Here is a 12,375-nt window from a genome sequence, read left to right as displayed (position 1 = left end):
AGGACAATATTTGGAGTTGTAGTTAGAGGAGCTGGTGGCTTCCTTTTCCCTTGGAAAGTGCCTTAACTTGGCAGAGCCAGTTTCCACCTCCGCGGATGTGAGGTCTCAGTGAGAGAGCAGTGTTCTCAATCTTCTTTCCACACTAGAAAAATCCCTTTGGTATTCAGAGACTCAGTCTTCTCATCAAGAAAATGGAGATCCTCACCACTGTGCTCAGCAACACCAGGGACCAGCTGTTAGGACGCGGTTCCGGGCTCAGCCAGAGAAAGCAGGGCCTGGGAGGGAGAAGGAGCCCCACCTCCACCCACCACGTGGAGCGCGGGGCGGAGTCCGCACGGCGCCGCAGGGCCGACGCCTCCCCAAGGCCACGACACCCGCGAGCGGCACCACCTGGCCCCCGCGTCCCGCAGCATCCCCCGCAGCCCCGAGCACGGGGGGCGGCGAGGGGCGGGGCCTTAAGGCGTGGCCTCCGGCGACTTTCCTCCCCGCCCCCCTCCCGCTTTTTTTGTCCGCCTAGTTTCGGAAAGGCTCCTCTGCGCCTTTAAGAGGCCGACGCGGCCCGCCGATTGGCCGAGACGCGCCGGTGACGTCACACCGGGGCCGGCGCCGAGGCGGCCCCGTCGGCCCGCGCCCTCCCCCTCCCGACCCGCGGCGCGCTCGCGGACAGTCCGCGCGCGGGCCGGGCCGGGCCGGCGCCCAGTCAGCGTCGCTCGTCCGCGTAGCCCGGAGCCCCGGGGGATGCTCCCGGCCCGCACCCCCCATGGCCGCCGACGTCTTCATGTGCTCCCCGCGCCGGCCCCGCAGTCGGGGCCGCCCGATGCTGCTCAAACCTCAGGTGCCTGAGGACGACGACGACTCGGACACCGATGAACCGTCCCCGCCGCCCGCCTGCGCTTCGGCCGCCCCGGCCCGGGCCCACGCGAGCGCCGCGCCGCCGCCGCCTAGGGCCGGGCCGGGCCGCGAGGAGCCTCCGCGCCGCCAGCAGATCATCCACAGCGGCCACTTCATGGTGTCGTCGCCGCACCGCGAGCACCCGCCCAAGAAGGGCTACGATTTCGACACGGTCAACAAGCAGACGTGCCAGACCTACAGCTTCGGCAAGACCAGCTCTTGCCACCTGTCCATCGACGCCTCGCTCACCAAACTCTTCGAGTGCATGACCCTGGCCTACAGGTAGGGACCCGGCGACCGGGCCGGCCCCACCTCTCGAGCGGAGCTTCCTACTCTGTCAAAACCAGCGCGGAGGGCTCGACCGCGGGAGGACCCCCGGGACGCACGCATTCCCATTGGTTCTTGCCCCTTTGGGAGAGTTTCTGGGTCTGGGATCCTCGGTGGAAGCCAAGAGGGGTCGGTGTCCCGGGCTCTTCCCCTGCTAGCAGTGTTTGGGTTCTTCCGGCTTCACGTTCTCCATCCAGGCCCTCCCCTCTGAGGTCCTGAGGCCAACGATTTGGAACACGAAAGAGGTGTAAATACAGGCCGCCCCTTGGGTTATTCGACTCTCCACCCCTTCCCCCAGACGTCTTGTGTGTTCCCGGCAATATCGAGTAGTGGTTAAGAGCACCTGTCCAAGGGTGGCTTACGTGCTGGTTCCAGTATTTCATAGTTGTGTCAAATATCGGAGCCTGTTTCCTCCTTTATGAAGGGGGGGTGACAGTAGTATCAGCCTCCATTGGCTATTTTGGGGATGGAACGAGAGAGGTATTGCTTATTCCAGGACTTGACACAGTTAGATACTCCATAAATGTTTGCTCCTTTTCTTATTGTCCTTTTAGTGGGAGACTGGGTCTCCTCACATCCACTTTGAAGACCCTCTCCCACCTTAGCAGCCACCCTAGGTGCCTCCTAGGTAGAATTTGGGAACCACAGCTGTTGGAGGTCTGCCCTCCTGGCAAGTTGGAAGGTTCTCTGGTCAGCCCTGAAACATTATATGGAGATGGCATTATGGAGGGCAGGCATCCCAGACACCATTCTGACATGTGGACCCGCTCTCGGCAGAAATCTCTATTTATCTAAGTCACAGATATGCCTGGCCCTCGTGAGTTAAAATGTCTTTCCACCCTCTCCTTCCGTGGGTTAGGGGTTATGTTATGTTAGGGGTATGTGCCAGGTGACTTCTGCCTGAGCAACAGAACTTCTTTGGGCTAACTGCAGTGTAGAACAGTCCAGTCCTGCACAAAGCTCACAATAGGATCTCTGCTGAGTGGGGGCTGTTCTTTAGTAACTGAACTGGCTTGCGCTGTCTTAGGTCTTCTCTGCAGGCAGCACAGGGAAAGTTTCCTGGGAGAATGCAGAAATAGTGTAAAGAAAAATAGGTACATCCCCTCCCCCCCCCTTTTTGGAGAGCCTTTAAACCCAGATATATCCAAGTTAAAACATTACACATTTACCTCAAGTTAAAACATGGCTCAGGGTGGCATTTTCCCTCTTTGGAATAAATGATTAGTCAACTTGTTCCTTTGTTATGTTCCTGAAACGAACCCTCCCACCCCCACCCCATTTCCTCTCTTGAAGGTTTCCCTGGTGGTTTGTTTGCCACATGGCTGCAGAGTATTACCCAGAGCTCTCCTCCCATCCCCCTTGCATGGCACATTGGTTAGGCTCTGCTCCGATTCTCTGGTCTTGCCAGTTTGAGCTGGCACTGAGCCTGTGAAGATGTTCTGGGTTTTTTGTTTTTGTTTTCTTTTAATGGTATTGAGATTACAGGCTTTGGCCCTCTTTTAGCCCTGCTTACTCGGTCTTGAATTTTGAGCACTTTATTGGAATCAAACCCACCTAGATTGTAGCATGTGCCACAAGAGCCTTTTCCAACAAAATTATAGGTGAAAGACAAGAATGTGTTTTATTAAGAGGACTTAATCCTTTTCTTTCTTTTAATATAAACTTCTTCATGTACTGGGAGAGAAGGGATGATTAAGTAGCAGGAGACATGAGTAGAAAGCTCTCACCTAAGTTCTGCTAAAGGAAAAATAAACCAGGCTTCCCTTTGCCCTCAGTTTGGATAACCTAAAGGCTTATTATTAAATAACACCAAAGAATTTTAGTAATGGCATTTTTTCCCCACTTCTTTCAAAAATATCTTGGCAGCTGGCCATTGCTCAATTAAGTTTCTTGATTGCAAAATGCACCCCTACCTTGCTCTTCAAGACCTCCAGGCCCCACTGGCTCTTTTGCTTTTCTGCAGTTCCCTATGGGCAAGGCCTGCCACTGCAGGTCACCCCAGTGGGTATCTGCCTAGTAATTCTCATGAAGATACTCTTTCTCTCCGTGTGAAGCTGATTTGCCTGGCCCCAAATTTAGTTGGCAGTGTGGTACAGATTGACGGAGGAATGACTCAAAACCAGTTGTCTGGGCTGTAGCCTCTGGCACAGAGCAGCAGGAGAACAGAAGTGAGTTTCTGACCTCAGCTGTCCTACCATGACCACTCACTGGCTTTCAGAGAAGGGGGGTTGAGGTGGGGGCAGGGAGGGAAGCAGACTTGATTTCAGACTGCCCTTTCTCTGGGGTTCGAGCTTTCACCACTGTTTTCCAGGTTTTCTCCTTCTCCTTGGGCCTAGAGGAAAGCCAGTAGGGGCTCCTCCTCTGCGTGACTGTTTCTGGCCTAGGCTCTTTGTAACCTCAGCTTCCTGTCTGTCCCCTGGCCTCTTGGTTCTGGCTGCCTAACTCTCCCTGGTACACTCTGTGCTTTTTTTTTTTTTTTTTCTTGGTTTGGTTTCCTGTTAAACTGCTGTCTCCCAGCTGTTTCCAGATGAGGTTCAACAGTTCTTTGGGGGAGGAGCTAAGTGCAGGGGAAGTTGTGGTTATTTTTTTCCTCATTCCTGTGAAGTGGTCCAGGAATTCTGAATATAATCCATTCCTGAACACACAAAGTCTTGAACTCTTAAAGGGTCTTTGGCAAGACTGACTTTGGGTGAGGGAATAGGGTGTTTAAGAAATGGGGACTGCATGTGAGTGTGCCCAGTGGCCCGCCTGCCAAGAAGAGGATTCCACCTCCATATCTGGCCTTAGAATCTTTGTCCTTCCCGCTCTGTGATGCTAAATAGCCCCATAGCGAGAAACATTTTGACTTGGTCCTACAGTGTGTGCTCAATTAGGTGATAGATGATATGAAAAAAGCCCATGGTTTTTCAGAACCTTCCTGTCTGCCACTTTAAAATGGGGAGGATAAAACTGCCCTGCAGGTGGGTGTGAGGGTTAGCTGATAGGATGTCTGTGAATGTGGCTAGTACCTGACAGGCAAGGGGGGGCTTTGCAGGCTGAGTCCAATTCTCTGTCCTCGCCCAGCTGACGTTTACGAGGACCAAGATTCCTCATCTATAAGCTGAAGGAAATAACGTGTCTGACTGGGGTCTGTTAGTGTGGCTTCCAAATGCCTGCTTGATAAATACTAAATAGATGCATTCTTACTTTGCCCATGCCTTCCAAGCTCCACAATGGAGCTATGTACTTTAGAACATAGTTCATGGTTCTTGCCCTCTTAGCATTTTAAGGAATGTCACACATGTAACTCACCCACACAGATTCTGATCACATCTAGTATAGATAGTTTTTTGTGTTTGGTGTTGGTTTCACTTCTCTACCTTTTAATGTAACTCTTGATTAGGGAGCTTAGGTGGGAACGTCTCCAGAGGGTAAGAGATAGTCTTTTTATGTATTCACGGTGAAGCAAGAACTTTCTGGACAACAGGATTCTGCTCCAGTGGATATCTGAAGAGACCTTTTACTTCAGGGCCGTAAAAGCCTTGGGATACAGATTTCCAAAATGTACCCCTGTAATACATGCTCTGTATAGTAACCCTGCCTAGGGTCAGGACTCTGCTGGACTAAGGAATTGCCAGGATTAAAGGTTTGGAGCACAGTATCCTCCAAATTCTAGGTTATCCATAGAGGTACTTTCTAATGCTAGGCATGGTAACTAGTTGTCATTGGGAACCATGTACACAAATTACTAAATTTATTCTTCTGCCACCATGCCAAAGATAAGCAGCTTTTGTTTTGCACTTTTTTCAGTTTTTGATCATTCTGTAGTATGCACTGAAGGGCAGGCAATGAGATGGGAATGGGGCCATGGGATGAAAGATAGTCTCTGTCCTTGAGGAGCTCACAAACTAGGAGGTAGGGGACAGGTAAACAGACAGTAGTAGAATAATTAGCAAGGGTTGTGATAAAGAATGTGAGCCAGCTCTGACAGCAGTGCTAAGATGGAGAGCATGTATGTGTTTACATAATTGCTATCAATGTGGACGGTTTCCCCTGACATCAGGGTTTAATACTTCCCTCCCCTTCCCTGTGTTAACTGTCAACAATTACAGACCATATTCCTCAGTAGGAAGCCCCAGTGTTCCTTTTCTCTATCTTCTTCCCTTTAGTAGTCCAGGAGCAGATTTCCTTTTGACTAGAGGCTGACTGGCTAATTGCCATCCTGATGCAAGAGCAAAGAAAAGTGATAAAATTGGGAAGAGCCTGGGAAAAGAGGTTAGAGGAGAAGATGGAGGGAGTTTATTTTGCAAGGGTGGAGAAGGGATGGGGATTCACACTAACTGAGCAGTCCTGTGTCCTAGATTTTCTTTCTGTTATCTATCTATCTATCTATCTATCTATCTATCTATCTATCATCTATTTATATTTATTTATGAGAGAGAACATGTGTACAAGAGGGACAGAAGGTGAGGCAGACTCTTCTCTGAGCAATGAGTCCCAGGACAATGATGTGGAGGTCTATCCCAGGGTCCTGGGATCATGACCTGAGCTGACTCAGATGCTTCACCGACTGAGCTGCCCAGGTGCCCCTCTCTTTATGTGATCTTAAGCAACTCTCATAATAGCCTTCTCAGGTGGATGGTGGTAGAGTCCTCATTTTTCATATTAAAAAAACAACCCTCCTTCCCCAAGTTTAGAAGTTAATTTGCCCTGTTGCTGAGGTGTCCAAGACAGTATCTCTGAAGCTGAAAAGTTTCCTCTCTCACCTGTTCAACAGAAGCCTGCAGTCCTATTAGGTGCAAGTGCCAGTCTGTCTAAGGCAAGGCATGGGAAAACCAAGATAGGGAAAAGGCATGCCTTTAGGCTCCTCTATGCCCTTCAGTGTGCTGTCCTTCCCCACCAATGAAATCCTACCCTTTAAGACTCAACTCTAGCACTGTTGTCCTTATTAGGCTTTGCAAAGGGAGTGGACACCACATTCCTCTGTAAATCCATGACCCTTGTTGATTCTGTCTCTTATTTTTTTTTTTTAAAGAGGATTTTTTTTAAATTTTTATTTATTTATGATAGTCACACAGAGAGAGAGAGAGAGGCAGAGACACAGACAGAGGGAGAAGCAGGCTCCATGCAGGGAGCCCGACGCGGGACTCAATCCCACGCGGGACTCGATCCCGGGTCTCCAGCATCGCGCCCTGGGCCAAAGACAGGCGCTAAACCGCTACGCCACCCAGGGATCCCCTGCCTCTTATTGTTATGTAGACCTGACTTGGCTGTGATTCATGCTATCTTCACCTTTGACTTTCCCACAGAGCCTAACCATGTTGGGCACATACTAGTTGATTAAGAAATATTCGTGGGATTGAAAAGGGAGGCTCAGGGACCTGGAAGCCAATATCATAAACTTGCTCTTGGTGAGCCTTGTTTATCTTCACCTGTGCAAAGACAAACACAAACCCTGTGGAGCGGTGCTTTAGAGGATGTTGGTGTGGAGTGGGACAACAGACTGAGTGCTTTTGTTGTGTGGTATTTGTATTGTGGCTCACATGGACTGATGTAGCGGATTAATGACCACCCCCCCTGGGGTGGACCACCAATCCATGTAGTAATCCCCAGAACCTGTGAATATGTTGGGTTACATGGAATCACCGTTGCTAATCAGCTTCCTTTAAAATTGAGAGAATATTTCGGGTTATCTGGCTGGGCCCACTGTGATCACAAAAGTCCTTGAAAATAGAAGAAGAAATCAGAAGCAGAGAGAGCAGCAAAGGCCTGACCTGATGTTGCTGGTGCTGAGGTCGGTGGCGGGGCTGTGTGCTAAGGAATGTGGGTGCCTCCAAATGCTGTAAAAGGCAGGAAAACATATTCTCTCCTAGAGCTTTAAAGGGAACCCATCCCTGCTGACATCTTGGTTTTTAGCTCAGTGAGACCCGTATCAGACTTCTGACCTGGAACTATAAGATAATCAGTAAGTGTTCTGAGCCACTCATTTTGTGGTCATTTATTATAGCAGCCATAGGAAACTAATACAGCCTTGTTTGAAATGTTTCTTGAGGTCATTTTTTAAAAAGATTTTATTTATTTATTCATGAGAGACAGAGAGAGAGAGAGAGAGAGAGAGAGAGAGGCAGAGACACAAGCAGAGAGAGAGGCAGGCTCCATGCAGGGAGCCTGATGTGGGACTTGATCCAGAGACTCCAGGACCACGCCCTGGGCCAAAGGCAGGCGCTAAACCACTGAGCCATCCAGGGATCCCCTTGAGGTCATGTTTTAACCATATAACCCAGCTATAAAAGGCATTTTCAACTCTTCTTCAACAACAGGAGAGTGTAGCAGCCCACCCTGGAGTTCTATCAAGTTATATCAGGGGATCTAGTGATAGGATGGCCCTGTTATATAAGGAAAAGTCTGTCAAATGGGTCTTACCTTTATTCCCTAGTACAATTCCTAGAATAGAGTATTGTAGAAAGTTATTTTACTTGTTTTTAAGGATTCATACTATGACAGAAAATTCAATGTGAGCTCCCATTCTCTCAGATGTAATATGTGCAGTTCAGACAGTAAATAGGTGATCTTTTCTATCATTTTTTGGAATATGGTCTGTGGTTAGAAATCTAGGCCACAGGACTTGTGTTTTATTTAGGCAGAGCTCTTGGGGGCCAGGATCATGGATTAGAGACCCTCTTGTGCTCGCCTGTGTAATGGGGGTTTATTGCAAGGATTAGGAAGGGTGCTGGTAACCTCATGATGATTCCAGGATTTCTAGGACTGCCTGACTTCCTACAACTGCCTGGAGCAGGGTTCTAGGCTCTGGATCCTCAGCATGGGAAGCTTGTCTTTCTTTCCAGCTTCACCCCTGTGAAGTGACTTGACTCTTCTCAGGCTCTGCTTTTCTTTGCAGTCTTGCTTATCCCACTGCCAGCTGGCTCACTTACCTGCAGCCCTGTTTCTTCTCTGCGTGAAAGCTTCTGCTTAGTGGAGCTTTTGCATCTGACTGATTAGAGCTTGCCTGTGGCCTGTGTTTCACATAAGACCTTGCTTTATTTTTTATTTGTTTTTTTCAGACCTTGCTTTAGAGCTTCCTGTTACCACCGGTGCCCTTTGCAAGTTGCCTAACTAAACCCCATAGCCTCCAATTAAAATGTTTGAGGAGGAGACTAGCTGTCCCCTCCCTCTCTGAGAAGAGCTTCATAGGCCCAGAGCATGAGTCTGGCCATAGTCTTTGGATTGGCTGTTCTTCCCTTCTAGAAGTTATTAATCAAGCCTCTGTTGGGTGCTAGGCACAGCTCTAGCCTTGGTGGTACAGTAGTAAATAAGGAAAATTAGTCATCTCCCCTCATGAAGTTTATATTTTAGTAAGGGGAATCAGTAAGCAAATCAGATTTATGTTGTTAGTGCAGTGAAGAACATAAAACAAGATGAAAGAAGGAAAGTGATAGGGGGCTGGGGGAGGGTGGGCAGATATTTTACCTCTCTGGTCAAAGAAGTCTTATGAGGAGATGACATTTCAGGTTAAACTGAAACCTGAGTGGTGAGTAGGAGCCAGGCATGGTTAGGCATTCCAGGCTGTAGAAGAGCCCAAGGCGAAGGCCAAGGTGGAATGAAGTTGGCACATGGTGGGGCTAGAAAGAAGGCCAACGGCTAGAATGCTGAGGGCATGGTGAGTGGTAGGAGATAAGACTCAGGAGGCAAGGGGCCTCATTGGCCATGGTGAGAACTTAGGGTCTTGTATTCACTGCACTGGGGAATGTGGCTTATTGCAGCTGCCCTGTGGAGACTAGTAGGTAGGAGGCAAGGGAAGAAGTAGGGGTACCACTTGGGAAACTGTTTAGCCTTTCTCAGACTAGGAGGGCAGCCATGAAGGTAAGGACAACTGGATGGATTCAAGGTGGGTTTTAGACTTGCCAATGGATTGGACATGGAGGATTAAAGAAAGACCCGCATCTACAGTGACTAGGAGGTTTTGGCCTGAGCTGGGGGGGGTCTTACAGAAATGAGAAAGCTGGGGAAGGCCCAGTCAGCTACGGTGGCAGGACACCACTGTGCTATGCACGAAACTTGTCTGCTGTGTGTGCCCTGCGATGGGAGCTGTGGAAGGGGCAGCTTCCCCAAGAGGAGGCTGTGGATGAGCTGTCACTGTAGGGGACGCTTCAGTTCAGCGAGGTCCTCACTATCGCCGGAGCAATCCTCACATAGCCTTGACAGTCTGCTGTCCGTGCTGCTCCATTGTGCCTCCCAGACCTCTGCTGTGCCTCTGGAGGAGGCCAGCTGTGGACAGGAGGTTTTAGACTTTTGAACTTCAGAAGGTAGTGTTTTTTCCTGCAAAATATGTACTATTATATATCTATCCCAAGAGATATGTTTGCTCAGCTGCGTTTGGTTGTTGTAGAGACGGCCTGGTCCTAAATGCTCTAAAGCAACTTCTCCAAATCTAGCATTCTTAATGTATTTGGGGTTGGACTGCATCACCAGAAAAATCTTCTGGGAAGAGGCAGTGTAGAAGGGGAACTCCAGGAAAGTGTCCGAGATCTGGAGAAACAATTTCAGAAACAGAATTTTTTGCCCTTTGCTTTTGAGTCTCAGAAATGAACATAAAGAATCTAACTAAAGAGTAAAGCTAAGCAGTAAGAGCTTATAAAGACAACAGAGAACCGGGCTGCTGGTAGAAACAGGTTTGAGTTTTAGTGGAGAGGGAGACCATGAGGATTTAGGTAGCATAGCTTTGCTGTTGAGGAATATAATGGGAGTAGGAGGGTCTGTTCTGAACATTAGTTAACAGTTCCTTCCCTGTGTGGCTTGTGGGCGTCAGCAAGAAGGTGGCCTCTTTTGATTTGTCACTGAGAGACAAACTCAGTCATCAAAACAAAAAATAGCTCTTTATATAAAAAGTAGGGGAATTAGTTTCTAGATATTACCCAGTGTTTGAGTTTCTGAAAGAACATCCTGAAGAACTTCATCCTGTGCTCACATGGTAACTGCCCCATTTGCCAGTGGACTACCTCATCTCATGATGGGCAGTTGGGACCTACCTGCCCTGATAGCTTGATACTGAGCTTTTTAGAGGAAGTTAATTTATAAATCCCTTTTATTTATTAAAATGAAACACTTTCAATGAATTCTTAAAACAACATGTGATTGTATTAGTTTGTTATCGTAAGCAACTCTTTTCTAGTTGAGTAGCAAGCTGGGTCTTTTAAAATGCCTTCTTTGTTCTTTAAATTATTAAACAGGTCTTTCTCTGCCTTGCAGGACTCTTTTAGCCACTTGCACAGACAAGTTTTTGTTGTTGTTTTTAGCAACGTTACTGCAGCATAATTTATATACCATAAAACACAGTCATCTTTTTTTTCTAAAAATTTTTAATTTTATTTATTTATTAGAGAGAAAGAGAAGGAGAGAGAGAGTGCGAGGTGAGGGGAGGAACAAAGGGAAAGGGACAAGCCAACTCCCCGCTGAGCAGGAAGCCTGACATGGGGCTCCATCCCATAATGCTGAGGTCTCCACCTGAGTCGAAATCAGGAGTCAGACATCTAACTGACTTGAGCCACCCAGGTGCCTCAAAACACACTCATCTTAAGTTGTTGTGCGGTCATTATCCTAATCTAGTTCTAGAATTGGATTCCATCACCCCACTAAGATCCTGCCCTTTTGATCTCAGTTCCTACCTTAGCTCCAGATGAACACTGATCTGCTTTCTGTGTCTCTAGATTTGCCTGTTCTGGACATTTCATATAAATGGAACCATACTATACATCGCCTTTTATGACTGGGTTTTTTCACTTAGCATCCTGTTGTCAAGGTTCATCCATGTTGTAGCGTGTCTGTATTTTATTCCTTGTAATTGCGAATAGTATTCCATGTATTAACACATCACATTTGTTTATTCATTCATGACAGACATTTTTTTAAAAAGATTTTATTTATTTATTCATGAGAGACACACGGGGTGGGGGGTGCAGACACAGGCAGAGAGAGAAGCAGGCAGGCTCCGTGCAGGGAGCCTGATGTGGGACTTAATCCCAGGACTCCAGGATCATGCCCTGGGCCGAAGGCAGGCACTAGACTGCTGAGCCATCTGAGGATCCTGACAGACATGTTTTTAAGGGAAGCTTAGTACCTTCATCATTTGGGTATTGATTTTCCATTCCTGGTAATAAAATTTTCGTACAGTTTGAGGTGGGAACTTTCTTCTTAGGTGAGAATAGGAAATGGCAGTGCAAGTGGAAGGATGATTGGTTTGAGTGCTATTGGACAGTGGTGCCACTGGTTAGTAACATATCACAGCCCCTCCAAGTCATTGTGGGAAAAAAGAGACAAGAGGTGGGGGAAGAGCTTGACTAGAACCATGGTTACTGACCTTATTTATCTTCAATGGACCTGAAGTTTTTGAGAGAGATTGCCTTAGAAATAATTTGCATTCAGCAATAAAAAAGATCAACCTACCAGCCTGTGCAATAACATGATAAACCTCAGAAACATGATGCTGATTGAAATAAGCCTTACTTTGAAGAGTATATATGATTTCATTTATGAAGTTCTAGAATAGGTGAAACTAAGGTGAAAAAAATCGTACCAGTACTTGCCTCTTAGGGAGGAGAGGGGACTGATTGGAAAGAGGTATAAGAGACCTTTCTGGGATGGTGGTGATCTTGATATAGGGGATTGTGCATATATTTGTCAGAACTCATTGGATGAGAACAGCACACTTCCAATTTGTACATTATGTGTAAATCTTACTAAAAGTAACAGGAACCATTGACAAATAATGAACTCTGGTTGATGTTATGCATGCTGACATGTTAGGGATGAAGTTTATAGATGTCTGCATCTTACTCAAAAGTGCTTTAAAATAGTGGTGCTCAAACCTTTTGGTCTCAGGACTCGTTTGTTCTCCCCCAAAGAGCTTTTGTTTGTGTGGGTTGATGATGACCTGTTGATGTTTACCATATTAGAAATGAAACCTGAGAAAATGTAAAGCATTTTAAAAAACATTTTTAGAGCATTTAAAAAATGATAAACCCATTACGTGTTAACCTAAATAACAGTTTTGTAGAAAATGACTCTTCTCTAAAAAAACGAGCAGAGTGACATTGTTTTACACATTTGTAGATCTTGTTAATGTTCAGCTAACGTTTGGTTGGAAGATAGCTGGATGCTCATATCTACATTCATCTGTTGCAG

General features: G+C 47.2%; 1 protein-coding gene across 4 annotated transcripts in view; it reads left to right on the top strand.

Moving 5' to 3' along the window:
• The first annotated feature begins 662 nt into the window (after positions 1-662).
• Positions 663-12,375, top strand: part of MLXIP (MLX interacting protein) — a 65,608-nt gene continuing 53,895 nt past the window's right edge. For 2 of the 4 annotated variants that reach the window (XM_077875476.1, XM_077875478.1), the window contains exon 1: positions 663-1,173. In XM_077875476.1, coding sequence (XP_077731602.1) covers positions 761-1,173 — 413 coding nt within the window. In that variant the 5' untranslated portion in view covers positions 663-760. The remainder of the gene's footprint in view (positions 1,174-12,375) is intronic. The other 2 variants (XM_077875479.1, XM_077875480.1) reach the window with 2 other exon arrangements.

The sequence above is a fragment of the Canis aureus genome, chromosome 27 (genome assembly GCF_053574225.1).
Source record: "Canis aureus isolate CA01 chromosome 27, VMU_Caureus_v.1.0, whole genome shotgun sequence".
Classification (NCBI taxonomy): Eukaryota; Metazoa; Chordata; class Mammalia; order Carnivora; family Canidae; genus Canis; species Canis aureus.
Note: the sequence above shows the minus strand (reverse complement) of the source record. Positions and strands in the feature narration are given on the sequence as shown.